This window comes from Pleurodeles waltl, chromosome 7 (genome assembly GCF_031143425.1).
Source record: "Pleurodeles waltl isolate 20211129_DDA chromosome 7, aPleWal1.hap1.20221129, whole genome shotgun sequence".
Classification (NCBI taxonomy): Eukaryota; Metazoa; Chordata; class Amphibia; order Caudata; family Salamandridae; genus Pleurodeles; species Pleurodeles waltl.
In genome coordinates, this window is record NC_090446.1 from 1,367,821,771 (window position 1) to 1,367,837,360 (window position 15,590).

The 15,590-nt window shown below is 44.8% G+C and overlaps 1 protein-coding gene across 1 annotated transcript in view; it reads right to left on the minus strand.

Moving 5' to 3' along the window:
- SLC17A7 (solute carrier family 17 member 7) overlaps nt 1-15,590 on the minus strand; it is a 239,168-nt gene that overhangs the window by 35,609 nt on the left and 187,969 nt on the right. Inside the window, exon 4 of the mRNA XM_069200817.1 lies at nt 8,734-8,848. Within this exon, the coding sequence (XP_069056918.1) occupies nt 8,734-8,848 (115 nt within the window). The remainder of the gene's footprint in view (nt 1-8,733; nt 8,849-15,590) is intronic.

Sequence of the window (15,590 nt, forward strand, 5' to 3'; positions counted from 1 at the left end):
AGCGGGTGTTGTTGCAGTTGATGCCTGCAGAGGCAGGTAAGTGACTCCTTCACTCCAAGGAATTTTCCTTCTTTCTTCTCATGCAGACTGAAAACTTGCTGCCCTCAGAGGAAGCACAGCTGGGAAAATGTTGCAGTTGGTAGAAGGAGTCGGAGAAACAATGTTGCGTGGCGAAGTCGTTACTGGAGCTGTAGATTGTAGTTTCCTGTGAAGTCCAGTTGCGGTTCCAGTGGCCAGAAGTCAAAGTAAACGTTGCTGAGGAGTCCTGCTGGAATCTTGCACGTCAAATCTGAGGACCCACCCAAGAGGGAAACCCTAAATAGCCCAGAAAGGGGGATTGGTCACCTAGCTGGGTGACCACCTAGGAGGGGGCTGTGATGTCACCTGCCTGACCTGGCCACTCAGATTCTCACAGAGGCCTCTGCCAACCTTGGATTCAAGATGGAAGAATCAAGTGGCCACCTGGAGGAGCTCTGGGCACCACCCCTGGGGTGGTGATGGACAGGGGAGTGGTTACGCCATTTCCATTGTCCAGTTTCACGCCAGAGTAGGGGCTGAGGACCCTGAACTGGTAGAGACTGGTTTATGCAAGGAGGGCACCAAATGTGCCCTTCAGAGCATACTAGTAGCTTGGCGAGGCTACCCCTCCCAAGCCTTGTAACGGAGAGGGTGTTGCCTCCCTCTTCCAAAGGAAATCCTTTGTTCTGCCTTCCTGGGCATGAGCTGCTCAAGCAGCAGAAGGAGGGCAGAAATCTGTCTGAGGGGTGGCAACAGCGGGGGCTGTCTGGAAAACCCCATAAAGCTGGTAGGAGCAATGCTGGGGATCCTCTAAGGAGCCCCCAAAGTGCATGGAATCATACAATCAATACTGACAATAGTATTGGGGTATGATTCTGACATGTTTGTTACCAAACATGCCCAGGTTTGGAGTTACCATTATGTAGCTGGACATAGGTAGTGACCTATGTCCAGTACAAGCATAAAATGGCATCCCCGCACTCACGAGGTCCAGGAAAATGGAGCTGGAGTTCGTGGGGGCACCTCTGCTCCTGCAGAGGTGCCCTCACACACAGGTACTTGCACCCTGCCCTCTGGGCTAGGAGGGCCTACCATAGGGGTGACTTACAGTGACCTGGTGCAGTGACCTGAAGTGAAAGGGTGCAAGCACCTTTTCACGCAGGCTGCAATGGCAGGCCTGCAGACAGTTTACATGGGCTCCTATGGGTGGCATAATACATAATAAATGCTGCAGCCCATGGGGAACCCCTGATCCCCCAATGCCTTGGGTACCTGGGTAACATATACTAGGGACTTATAAGGGACACCAGTATGCCAAGTGTGGGGTGTGTGTGGTCCAAGCAACCAAATGTAATGGGAGAGAGCACTGGGGTCCTGGTTAGCAGGATCCCAGTGAACACAGTCAAAACATACTGACAACAGGCAAAAAGTGGGGTAACCATGCCAAAAAGATGGTACTTTTCTGCATCTGACAAAAGCAGTAACCCACTGACCTATTCACATTAGGTACACGTTGTGATCTGCATGTAGACAGCCTTTGTAGCAGGCATAGTAACCCTGTATGTTATGATGAGTCAAAACTTCCACTAGACAAAACTTCAATCTCTCTCCAGAATGACCATTAATCACCGGAATTATCTTAAGATTTTTATTGTTGCCTGAAAACTGTTGGTGGCAAGGAACATCCAGCAGGTGCTTTTAAAGTAACAATATACTTGCAAACATAGCACCCCCATCCTAAGTCAGCACCCAGTGCGGCAGCACCGGTTGCATCACCCTAGCTGCCTTACCTAGCCCTGTCCATCTGGTTCTTCCTGGGACCCATGCTGTGTGCTGGTCTCTCCGCTGTCTATCCAGCAGTGTCAGGCTCTGTTCCACCACAGCCTGTGAAGTCCTGTAAAGCCTGTGATCTGCCACAGTGCTGGCTTCGCATCCACAGGCCATTGGCTGGAAATGAGATTTACAGACAGCCCTTGCCCTTCAGAGCGGGCTTTCACAAATACCAGGAAGGCTGAGGGAGAGACAGGGGACCGAACTGTTGGGGGGGGCAGGATGTCAACTTAGGGGACAATAATTAGCACTAGGGCAGGCAAGCTAGAGACAGAGGAGAGGAGAGAGTGAGAGAGGGGGGACAGAAAGGGGGGCCCTAACAAACATTGTTGCATCAGCGCGCTAAAGCCTGCCCTGCTCATATCTCACAGTAACTCAATAATACTGTTTTTAGAAAGGGAGATACTCTGCAACACAGCACTGTATTTAAAAAGAAAGGGAGTTACTTAGCAATAGTTTATTTAACTACCCAAACCTCCTTACCTTCTTCAAATCTTGCTGCTGTCTTCAGGGTTCGTTCTTCAAGGGAAGGGAAAGGTAGGGCTCAGGAGAGACGGGATGCAGACAGCAATCAACAAAGGGCCTCTCTCGTCTTCCTTTGTTCTCAGAAGTGCAGACTGCAGGGGGCTGTGGGGCAAGGTGAGAAAGAATCCCTTGTGTGCTGCAGCACAACAAAAGGGCAGAGGGCGAGTGTCCTGGAGCCAGGTCACAGGTCGAGTGCAGGGCCAGTATAGGTAGCGCTTTCATGCGCTAATGGCCCTGCGAATTACAGGAGAAGGGAAAATTCTTCTGTCCCCTCGTCGCCCCCACCCTTGTCCCCCCCCACTCCAAAATCTGGGGGGGACCAAAATCTGGGGGGGACATATCCCCCGCGTCCCCCACACTTCCTACGCCCATGCACGCGGAGTCCCATTCCTACGTGGAAACTGAGGGGAGAAGGCACTGTGTGGGGGCTCACACCTGGTGTACCCGCCATCGAGTGTGCTTGAGGTCTTCGTGTACTGCAGCCGGGCACCGAGGTGTTCATTCTCCGAGACAGAGAGGACAGGCCCGAATTACTCCTCTATCTCTGGTGACACACAGGTGAAAGGCCTTGCACCCCTGCCTTTGAGCTGACAGAGGGGGGTTCATTTGCCCACACCCTGTCCTTAGCTATGCGCCAGTCTCGTGCGTCCGTGATGCACGTGATGCACGTGCAGGTGATAAACTGTGAGTGAATGAGCTTTGGAAATGGTCTCTCTTGGCCAAAGCCTTTTTGTGTCAGAGGAGAGCACTGAACTGGAAAGAGAAAGGAGGCTTGGAAAAAGAGTTTGACGCCAATATCATATTTCACTGAGTGAGCAATCAACATAGTGAGTGTGCCCAGCCCTCTCCAACAGGGCCTGGGGTGGGAAAAGTGAACAAAACAACACAACTGCAGCACAACATTCAACATATCTTGGCTAAACAGTCATGGGTTTCACAACCATTTCTGAAGATCTTATGAAATGTACAGGATCCCCCCCTCTATGACAGTACCCACCCCCGCCTCCACCACCACCCAGAAAACAGTTTTGCGACTTTAGGACACTGTGTGTGCTGCACAATACCCTGGAGAGACGGCAAGCAAGCATCTATGTCCCAGGAGAAGCAGTGCCAAGCCGAGGTAATGTACCCGAATAAAATATGCCCATTAAAAAATCCTCTGTCAGGCGAAACATCTTTTTCAAACACGTTGCCAGATCTAACACCCGTCGATGTGTCATTTAATGTTCTGAAACGTCCCTGCCAGAAAATAAAACACTGTCAGAATTAATGCCGCCTCATCCTCGCTCAAGATGCTGCCATCACGTAGAATTAATGCCGTCTTGTGCTCGCCCAGGATGCTGCCATCTGCTAAATCACTTCCGGTAAGTATCTCGTGGTCAAATAATAATTCCTGGGTAATGGAGATAAACTATACCTGGGTGAACGGTATGTACCCATGTGTTAATCCAGTACACCACAGAGAAGAAAGGGTTTCTCTGCTCGTACTGACCCCTGAGACGCGAAGCACGGGAATACGGGCCATTTCACAGTCCTGCACCCTGCGCCAGTCCTAAAAGAAATAGGTCCTCGGTAGAAGCTCCGGGGATTTAGTTGGGGGTTATCGAGGGCTGGAGTCTCTGATTCCCCCAGCAGACCTGCATCTAACCCAGGGCTTAAAAAGTCATACTTCCTAGAATGGAGAATATCACGTGGGGCAGGTGGCGCACGGATCGAGGAACTATTTTAAAGGCGGCGGCATGGGTAGCGACGGGGGCAGGCGAAGGGCGGAGCAGGTGAGGGCAGAGCTGCAGGGAGTGTTTGTTGGTCCTGCTGTTGTGCAGGAGAAGGGTGGCAGGAGCTGGGCACAGAAGGGGACCTCACCCTTGCAGCACAGAACAAAACTCTGGGCCCAGTGTGGCTGGGCATGGTGCCAGGTGCGGTATTTGTAGACCGCTGGTACCAGGCCCGAAGCCACTAGGAAAGTGTGAATGGCACACAGACCACTTGGACTGAGGACCATGGAGATGAAGGGGTCTGTACCTAATGGGTCGTTGAAAATGAAGACTGCAGACCAGAGACACCCAGCCCTCTCTCAGAGCATTCTAACTAAAAAGGGGGTGTTTATGGTATGTCAGAGGTGTTACTTGTCTTGTACTAAGCTATACTGAGGGAGGGCTCCTTAATGAGCTCTGTGTTTGAGCAGGATTTCTTCTGATGGGTATTGTATGAGGGAAAGTACTGCTTGATGAGTATTGTCTGAGAAGTAATTTGATTTCATTTTTTTAATAAGCAGATTGTATTGATTTTGCATAACACAAAACAAGAGAAGCCATACATACAGTGCTTTCCCATAGAGACATGCCACCCCACAACCATATACCAAGGATCATGGCTGTGATGCCACTAAGTCTTCAGCCCATAAGTCCATAATACTCCTACCATTTCCCCCAAATTCTGCGGTGCTTTTGCAGGCAGCCTCTTGCTGCATAGATGGATACTTCCTGTTTTGTGCTCCAGGCATCAGCCATTCGGCAAATGGAGGAGGAGTTTGAGAGTTCTGGGATATAGCGATACCCTGTTCGGTGGTCAGGGTTCCCATCCCAAATTTGAATTAAAATTTATAGCGTGCTTGTTTACCCTGCGATTCTCATGGTGCGAAATGACTAATACTAAACAGGAAGTTAACCAGTGTAAAAAAATAGCTAAGACTGCAAGGATTTGCAAAACATTAAGGGGCATATATAAGAGCCCCTAGTGCCATCCTAATGCCACATTAGCGTAATTTGTGATACTAATGCATTAGAAGGCCAAAAACGTTGCGCCATATTTATAAAGTGGCCCAATGCATGCATTGCGCCACTTTGTAACCCTTTTTACTACATTATGCCTGCATCAGGCATAATGTATGCAAAAGGGGCGTTGCCCCGTTAGGGGGGCCGAAAAAATGGTGGAAGGACATCTAACAGATTTCCTTGCATAATATTTTTTGCCAGTTTTAACGTCTGCTAAGAGCAGGTGTTAAAAGGGCGCAGGCCATTGACTACAGTGGGCCCCTATGTACTCTGCAGGAGTATCGCCAAAATGTTGGAGCTAACCCCATACAGAGTACATCAATAGCGTACAAAAAAATTATGCTATTACCCCCTACCCTATGACATGGTGCGCCGTGTTTTAAATACGGTGCACACATGGTGGCGGTGGGGGGGGAGGGACACTACAGGGCACAAGAAAAGTGGCGCTGCACTTTGTCAGGGTTCCCATCCCAAATTTGAATTAAAATTTATAGCGTGCTTGTTTACCCTGCGATCCTCATGGTGCGAAATGACTAATACTAAACAGGAAGTTAACCAGTGTAAAAAAATAGCTAAGACTGGAAGGATTTGCAAAACATTAAGGGGCATATATAAGAGCCCCTAGCGCCATTCTAATGCCACATTAGCGTAATTTGTGATACTAATGCATTAGAAGGCCAAAAACGTTGCGCCATATTTATAAAGTGGCCCAATGCATGCATTGCGCCACTTTGTAACCCTTTTTACTACATTATGCCTGCATCAGGCATAATGTATGCAAAAGGGGCGTTGCCCGTTAGGGGGGCCGAAAAAATGGTGGAAGGACATCCAACAGATTTCCTTGCATAATATTTTTTGCCAGTTTTAACGTCTGCTAAGAGCAGGTGTTAAAAGGGCGCAGGCCATTGACTACAGTGGGCCCCTATGTACTCTGCAGGAGTATCGCCAAAATGTTGGAACTAACACCGTACAGAGTACATCAATAGCGTACAAAAAAATGATGCTATTGCCCCCTACCCTATGACATGGTGCGCAGTGTTTTAAATACGGTGCACACATGGTGGAGGTGGGGGGGGGGCGCTACAGGGTACAAGAAAAGTGGCGCTGCACTGTGTGCAATGCCACTTTTCTTAAATATGCCCCTACATGTTTTTCATGGTTTAAATCATGGGAAATAAGTCCCCATATTCGCGGAGCATTCTGCTGTAGCTGTGTGGATGTGGGGGATGATGGAGAACCCAGGGAGCGGGATAGACGGAAAGGGTAATATTTTTCTTGAAGATTAATGGGCCACTTCTGAAAAATTGCTTGATCAATATTATGTATCACCAGGCAGTGAAGGTCAAAGTAGGTGAAGGGTCGAGGAGGTGCCTTAATGAAGCCTTGAATTGTGGGCTATCTGCAGCCTAACAGAAAGCTGTCCTACTGCACGGAGATGCAGCAAGAGGAGAGAGGCTTGGATTTTATGAATACTAACGTTTGAACAATGTTTATAAATCTATCCACTGTTTCTATTCCTTCTTTTAAACTGGTGTTGGGACCATAACTGCTGCTTTCCAGAAGGAAAGTGAGAGACTGATAGATGTTTAGGGGTATTTGAAACATTTTAATGAAGTGATAACACAAGACGCAAATTTGTTGACTTGAATGAACAGTGATGTGTTTGAGGGAGCACTGTTTGAAAAACACTGTCAGCAGGGCAGTGCTTAATTTGTAAATAAAAACGTGTCGGTGCCCAAAGCTCTCATTTGAGACATACAGCTGCTGCAATTAGAATGTGTGAGCGCAGGATACTGAGGGAGTGTAATCCTAAAACCATCTCGGGCCTCTTCAATCTATTTAGAGCCACTCCCTGCCCCTTCAGCTCACTCTTACAACTTTCTGCTTTCTCCCTTTGTGAGGCTTTTTGTTTTTCTCTTCATCAGTCTTTCCCAAATGCGTCTTTTGCTTGCACTAAATGCCTGAGGCAGAAGACATAGTGCCAGCCCTCAAAAATAAGTGCCGGTGCCCTGCACCAGAAATCACAGGCTCAAATTAAGCACTGCAGCAGAGGCGTAGATTGATCAGTATGTCTGGGGGGAGGGGGTGCTAGCTTCAGATTTCCTGACAATCACGCTGGCACATCATGTTAAAATATATTATACGACAAGCAGGGCGCACAAGAGGGGGTTTAAGAGGCATGGGAAGGAAAAGGAATGCGGATTGGTAGATGTACTAAGTGAGAGAAAGCGCATTATTTAGTGAAATAACCAACATTTTTATGAAATCTTTCCAAACTCATAGAGGGAGAGAGTGTGTGTGCGTTTTTGTCCGGCTGTGTAAAAATTCCTGGCGAAATCCAACAGATACCTCACCATACCCGACTGAAAGCACCTGTAGCCAACTATTTATCACAAAATACATTTAATAGAGGGATGTAACACCCTATGAACTCCCCTGAAGCTACGCCCCTGAATCCGGAATTATTGTTTTGTGAATCGTGCCTGTGACTAAGCACCATTGGATGAGCACTGTTTGTGAATAATCACCATTTGATAATTACTGTTTGTGGGGGAGCACCATCTGATGAATACTGTTATTGAGGGTGTAGGCTAGGAATATCGAAGGGTCATAATATTGTTACAGCAATATCATGGGCCCAAATATCAAAAGGTACGTTTCTATACATTTTCTATACCTGACTTCATAAATATATATATATATATATATACCCTTGTGATGTATATATCTTCAAGGTATGGAGACGTGGGGTTAAGAATAACGTTACCTGTCTCTTTGCACTTACCTTTTGATATTTTGTCCCCAGGTATTGCTGTAACAACAGTCTGTGCTGTCAATATTCAGGATTCAACATTCCTAGCCACAATCCTTTTTGAGGAACTACTTTTTGAAGGATACCATTCATGCTTACTGAGAATCTAGAACAGTCTTGAAAAAATATTCATACCAACCTTGAATTGCGCGGAGTAAGAGAGCTCCATTCTTTGCAAGGGAGAGGGAGACTGAGTGGACTCTTCCCTCAAATACATGTTAGAACAAATGGGATATACCAATTCCAATAGGAAGGCGGAGGCCCATCAGCGACCCTGCACCTATTCCAGTCCTAGTGAGAGACCTCAAGCAACTAGCCTAGTGAGATACCCCAATCAGCCTGTATACTTCAGATCACTGACAGTCTCCTGTGCAAATTCTTAGGATAATGAAGAGCAAGACTGTGGTAATCCTCAGCCTCTATGACATAACTCTGGAGGGGAGGTAAGCTCAAGCTATGGTACATGGTGACTTTAGAGCTGCCAACAATGGTGGATGAGGATCTTAACCTCATCCCTTGGCAGTGGATCAGTCAGGAGTATGGCGTCCGCAAACAAAGGGCTTCAGGTAGCAAAGGCGTCAAACTTGTGTGTAAGCGGCCAACGCTCTATCTGTTATGCAGATACCAGAAATGTGTTTGTTTCCTTACCCGGGAGTCTGACAATATCCTTAAATTAAATAAAATAATTATTAATTGAGTATGATAATTGATGTGTCAAAAACAGTGTCTAGGGCACTTATGTCTGACTCTCCACTGAACCCCATGTGCACTTACCTCCACCAGGCCTTGCAATATCCGCACGCAGATCACGCACCCATAATGCACCTTTGCAGCTGAGGGGATCAGCATATTTAACACCGACGTGGACACTATGGCGAAGCCAAAGACCCTGTCAAGCAACAAGGAAAAGTAGAAGGTAAGCATGTGCGGATGGCACCATGAGGACTTATGAGCGGTAAAGTAGCAACACATGCTTGATTCCCAAGTATGCTGATCCATGCATGAATATCATGTAATACTGTATGTTAGTACTCAGTGACTGACAGATTAGTGCACTGAAAGACACCCTTTATACTCACTTACTCACAAAATTATTTAAAATCAGTTTACCAACTTTCCTCTAACATAGCAGCATTCAGCTTACTCAGGCCTATTGGACCTTCTTAAAGTCTCTGCTGAAATCCTCAAGATTGTCTCTATTGCTCTTCTTTGGTGTTGATGACTGGTGTTCCACCTCGGTCTAGGGAGGTTGCCTAAACCAGAGTCTTAGGACAACCAATGACAACGTACAGGGTGTATATTTATGACAACTGTGCGTAAATGTGGCTCCTATGGACATGCTGAAAATAATCTGGCATGGATCTGGCCCTCCTGGACCTATGTTGGGCACGCTTGGTCTGTTTTTCTGTTTTCCTTAGGCTCTCCTTTCAGCCCTGTGAAGATCATCTGACATTCATTATGTTTAATTGTTTTAAAAATCTGGGAGGACATATCCAGCTACACCAGAAAATTAACCACACCATTTACATTTTCCGCTTAACTCATTCCGGTCCTCTAACAACCTTCAAGAGTACAGAAATGAAGAACGTCTTGATGCAAGTTAGCAAAAGGAACACATTTAAGCACCTTTTTAGCCATATCCACCCTATTGAGACAAGGAAGTCCTACCATCATTAGCTCCTGAAAGTGCAAACATTTTAAACTCCTCTCTTCTCAAAGGGATGGTTTCTGACTATCAGAGGCAGATGGTTATTATGCTTTGTAACCTTGCACAATGTTTTGTAAAATGTTGCCAGCTTTAGGTTGAGCCTACCTGGCAGCTCAGGTGATGTTTGTTGCGAGACATATTGTAGCTTATAAAAAACACAGAGTAGCTTGGAGCCCTCCCATTGCTTACTATTGATTGGGTTTCCTTGTCACTCTCATTTGCCTGCTTTTTATTCATGTCTGAACTTGTCAATCTTGTGTATGTCCATTCCATGGAGCATTTCCTCTTTACAATCTCTTTCATTGTCTGGCATCGCTGCTTCCACTGCTTGCTTTCCAATCACTACTTGTTTCTTTTGTATGAAGCACTCCATTAGAGAGCATGTGTTTTTGAGCTGTCTCTCTTGTGTACATCTCTCCACCTGCGCCCCATGATTCACTCAGTTGCCCAACTGCTTCCCCCTGCCCTCGTCTATCTTGCTCTCTCACTCGTGTGCTTCTCCCCTTTGCTTTCTCCCACCCATGCCCTCCATGTTACTTTCTCCCAACCCCTGTATTGCTTTCCCTTCCACTCTCCCCCTGTTGCTTTCTATTTTTATAGCACCTTTAATTGGCATTTAACACTTAATACAGTACAGCCAGAAAAATGAACTCAGTACCGTCCCCAGAAAGCAGATCTGAGTGAGGAAAAGAGAAAGGAGGCAGTGCATCACAAAGCATGTGCTACAGAAGAGATACCAATAAGATCATGCAGCAGCTATCCCTCTCCCCACGCTATTGCTTTCTCATCCCCTCGAGCCCTCCTCTGCCGCTTTCATGTCCCCTCCAGTGTTTTTTCGGTGTTAAACCATCCACCTTGCTGCTTCGCGGTTCGCCTCCACCCTCCCCTGTGTTGTTTTGCAATTCCCTCAACCCTCCACCGTGTTGCTTCACCATTTCTCCCCACCACCCTCAGAGATGCTGCGCAGAATGTTTAAATGAGCAAGTAACATTAATGAAGGTCTTGGAATAAAGATTTGCTGCACCATAATCTTGAATCAATCAAAGTCGTCATGGCAGACACTGGGCAAATGCAGTCTTTAAAGGAACCAACCTCCAGCATTTCATGTTGAGGAAAATCCAATGACACCCCCAACTCAATCAATGCATGGGGTTGAAAAAATGCCACTTTCTGGCTGAGTTGGGCACCTGGAACATCATCTACACTGGCATTCCTAAAAGTTTAACAGACTGGTGGCAACAGCTTCAGAATCAGGCTGTCAGATGGACGTACAACCTGGAACAGCATGGTCACTTCGGGGATGCACCAGAAACACTCCACTGGCTCCCAATGGAGCCAACTTTCAACATCAAAACAAACTGCACCATGTATGTGATGCTGTACGGTACTTCGACAAAGAGGACAGAGCTATCTGCAGAAACTCACCCACCACTACTGCCTAGCACAACACTCTCGGCGGACAACTATAACATTGCACAACATACAAATACAAGTGGACTGGATTAGCGGCTGGTCCAAAAAATGATGGGCACCAGGATTTAGAACATGGTCAGTCCATTTACAGAACACAACCGTGTTCTCGAAAAACTGCTGAAAACTGAACTCTTCAAGACCACATTTGCCTGAACTGGAACACTAGCGTGCATAGAATATATGTAGTTCTTCAGTAGACTTGTACTCCAGGATCATGAGTTGAAAGATTGTTGAGATGAATAAATCAAGGATTTCTTTCTGGCATTTATATTTTCTCTTTCCACAAACCAACTTGCTATGCTCCTAGAAGCCTGGTGGATTGAGGATTTACAGTGGCTTTACCTTCCACAGAAGGGACAACTGTTAGAGGGCCTGAAAATGTGCGGATTTTAAAATATTTGGTACGGTTTCACTTAACATAGGTAATGAAATCATTCTTACTTTGATTGATGTTTAGTTTCCTCTATATCTATGGAGGATTAGAAAAGGATAATTAATCTGTTGATCCAAAATGGTCTTTTCTGGAGAATGTAATGTCAATTTAGTAACTGATTTAAACTGTTTCAATGAGGTGTGAGGATGGTACAAGACAAATGGGGTATGTGTACAACAAAATATTTCCTAAGTTGCCTCTTTTGGGGTAAAATACATAAAATAATTGGAGACAATTTGTTAACGGAATTTTTGTTTATGCTAACTGGAGCCCTTGTCACTGATATTTTTTGGCTACATTTTTTTTTAACCTGCCAACGCATTTAGGACTATCACTCATTGAATACTGTTTTGATAATTCTTTATTATGGATCTATTTCATTGCATTTAAGATCAACGTATCTAAATAAAGTAGTAATGATCTTACATTTACACACTGGATTTTTCAGATAGAATCAAGCTAGATTGGAATAATCAATACATCTTGTTATTAGGTTAGAATGGACTCTTAGATAAAAAAAAAATATCTGCATTTTTATATTACACACCCAATGGAATATTTGCGAAATATATTCTCTAAGGGTTGATTATTGATGGTGACATCAGTAGTAGACATACAAACCGTCCTTTATAAAGGAAGTGCTCCTAATAGGATTGACAGAAATGAGGTAGTCTGATATAAATGTCATTCTGCTAAACTTGACCAACGTCGTTTGTGTCAATATCTAGTAAAAATAGGTGATATGGAGGCCTTAATGAAAGGAAAATGTAGTTATATAAGTTTGTTGGCCTGCAAAAAAAACAGGACTATTTTGAATTTCCATGGTCATTTATGTCCAACATAATGGAAACAGGACACCAGAGCCTTTTGCAGATTAGTAACAAACGAGACCAGTAAGGGAAGAATGGAAAAGTGTTTCAGAAGGTATATATTTCCCCCCTTATAGAACAACGTTTCAGTCAATTATGAGAGCCTTGTGGTGAAGGATAAACAAACATTAAAGAGATTGAGGAATGTTTACCCCGCTTGAAATAGCATAATGTCCTGTTCCTAATGGGATCATCATTGCTAGGTGAAAATGTGATTTTAATTTATGATCCAGTTTTCTTCTCAAAGCATTTGATGATGTATAACAATTCCTCACCTTATCTTTGTTCTAACCACTGCAGTTATGATCGGCCTGGCTGATTGCAAGACTGGATTTGATGTTGGATTATTACAAAAGATACTATCCCAAGCAGGCTTTTGCAAAAAATATTCCATGCATGATTAAATTTATATTAAGTATGTTGTTAGGGAGAAATATGAAAGCATACAGCACGATAAATTAGATGTGGCCTTTGTAGTTCTCTGAAATGCCAAAATAGATGCTGTGGCAAGGGTAGAGAATTTGGGTGTTTCGAAGGGAATTGTGACACATACTCAGAAGTCACATTTGGACATCTGGCCGACTGTAGTGTGACCTTACCTGGATTAACTATAGGCAAAGGTTTGCAGAAGAGTTGTGTTTTCCTTTATTTATTTATTTGTTTGTTTACTTATTTAGTGACATAAACCAAAGCATTTCAATAAGAAATACTGTATTTAGAAACAGCATCACACCGTACATTAGTAAGTGTGGGTGGAGTATGTAGATTAGTTATTGGCGATTGGGTAGATGGGATGCTGAACAGTAATCAGACAATACATTTATCGTACATACAGAACTGGAGTGGTAGATTAGAGTTGAGACAAGATTAGTCAAGGCTTTTCCTACTGGATGAGATGTTCCTAGAGAGCACATTGCCTGGGGGAATGGATGGGGCAGGCGAGGGAGGTTGGAGCACATGTGACTGAATATTAGATTATTTTCATTTTGGAACAATTTGACTTAGGAGAGCGGACCGCCACCAAGTGTCAGATGGCTATTAGGTGGTTAGAGATTCCTGCCTGGAGGTGGGGAGAGAGAATATGAAATAATAAGATAATTTTAATATCATCTCTATAGTAATGATAGGAAAAGCCGTAAGAATAGTTATAACCATTGGTAGAGGTGTTGAGTGAGAAGAGGAGAGGACCCAGGAATGAGCCCTGCTGGAACTAACCAGCTGGACGTGGGAGTGGAGAGCGAGAAGCACAAAGGCACCGAGAAGACACGGTCACAGGGATAGGATGAGCACCAGTTGACTGTCGAGTCTGTGAACTAAAAATGTGTTAGGGTGGGTGGTGAAGCGAGATGACTGAGCATATTAGATGTTGCACAGAGATCAGAATTGTGAGAAGGAAGAGAGGTAACAATGGTAGGCAAAAGTAATAAAGTTGAATACATGTTTGAGGGCAATTTCTAACAAAGAGGCTGTGTTCAGTGAGGAAGGAGGTTAGATGTTTAACGTCTGGGCATTTAAGGACTTTAGTTAAGAATGGAAGTAGAGATATTGGATAGTATAATATAAGAAGCGTTTTTAGTAGGCAGAATAACTGCAGATTTCAAACAAGCATTTGCAATGCAATAGGTCTTGCGTTTGCTCGAGTTAAAGCTATTAGCGTTGTAAACTCTGAACCAGACTTTTCTTACCACATAAACTGAAAATGAAAAGTAAAACAGTTTCACGTAAGCGAGCTGACAGCCGCTATGAGTGTAAAGCAGACACACAAAAGGAAAGTGCAATTATCCATGTAAGTGGTACAAGTGCAAATATCCATGTAACAGGGTCTATGTCATGCAAAGCACTCGACTACTGCCCAGCAAGATTGCGCTGCCTATGAAATAAAGAGAAAAAGTAGTCCAGAAACCACATGGGAAACATTGAGCCTCGTATGCTTTCAGTAGTTGGCCACTGTGCGCGAGAAGGGCTAAACACTGGAAAAGGCATGAAGTGAGCATGCCTTTCACTAATTAAATCAAGCGAATCTTAAAAGGCAGGCCCACAAACTAACCAAACGGATGGGCATGATTAAAAGACCACAGAGAAATTATACCAGGGACACAGCGATTTGGGCGCTCGACCCTAATAAGGGGAATAGATTGGTGAGTTGAGAGAGTGATTAAAGAGAGATATCAGGTAGAGGAGAGGGCTAATGGCTTGATGATTTGATGAGTGAAGGATTGGATGGAGCGCATAAGCAGTTGGCTGATTTGAGAACCGGAATTGATTTTGTGGGAGATGCATGGGAGAGGATCTAGAACACGGTGGAAACTGTGGGAAGTGTGGGGGAAATGTGAGTTGAAGGAAGGGGACTCGAGAAGAGTGTTGCCCACTTTGTTCTGAAACGTAAGTTTATCACTTGAAGTTGGAGATAGTCCAGCTGTGCATACCAACGGTGCAGCTTCATCGACAATACAGACGTTCAAACTTTGTTGTAATCTGAAAATACTACATAAATACTAATAAAACAAAGGTAGGGTGGTCTGGGAGGGTGTCAGTGAACTAACGATCTTAGTTGACAGTGGAACAGAACTATAACTGAAGCAGTAAATGTGCTTAACTATTTGTCACCGCACAATAGCAGCAGTTAGCTGTTTCTCTAAAAAAAAAAAAACAGCAATGACAACTAAGTAGTGGTGACTTTTCCCTGTACAATGTAACTCGTTCAAGGGCTTGTAGAGGTCGAAGCAGCCTGTAGAGCAGTATCAGATTTCTCTGCAGGTCAAGAGGATTGGGGGATACTGTAGATGAGGTCTGTGGAGCACAGATGTGGCTTGCAGCTCCCCCGTGACACTCTGCCATCCCCTACTAACGATGGAAAGATTGTAAGGAAGATGAAAAGCCTCACTTGGGATGGGCCATTGAAACCACGAGTTGCGACCAAAATTCTGAAGCCCAATAAAAATTGAAAAATGTCTATGACATCAAGTAAGGGCTCGAATACGCCTCCAAGTAAGGAAGCTCATCTCAATGGCTCTTTAGGGGCATTGCAGCAAATGCCATCACAGCAGCTGATACCGGCTGTACCCTCTCGGTGGTCCCGAAACCACCAAATGTAATAGAAGCATTAGGGTTAGAGCCTTTTCATACTGAACAACAATCTTCGCTCCAG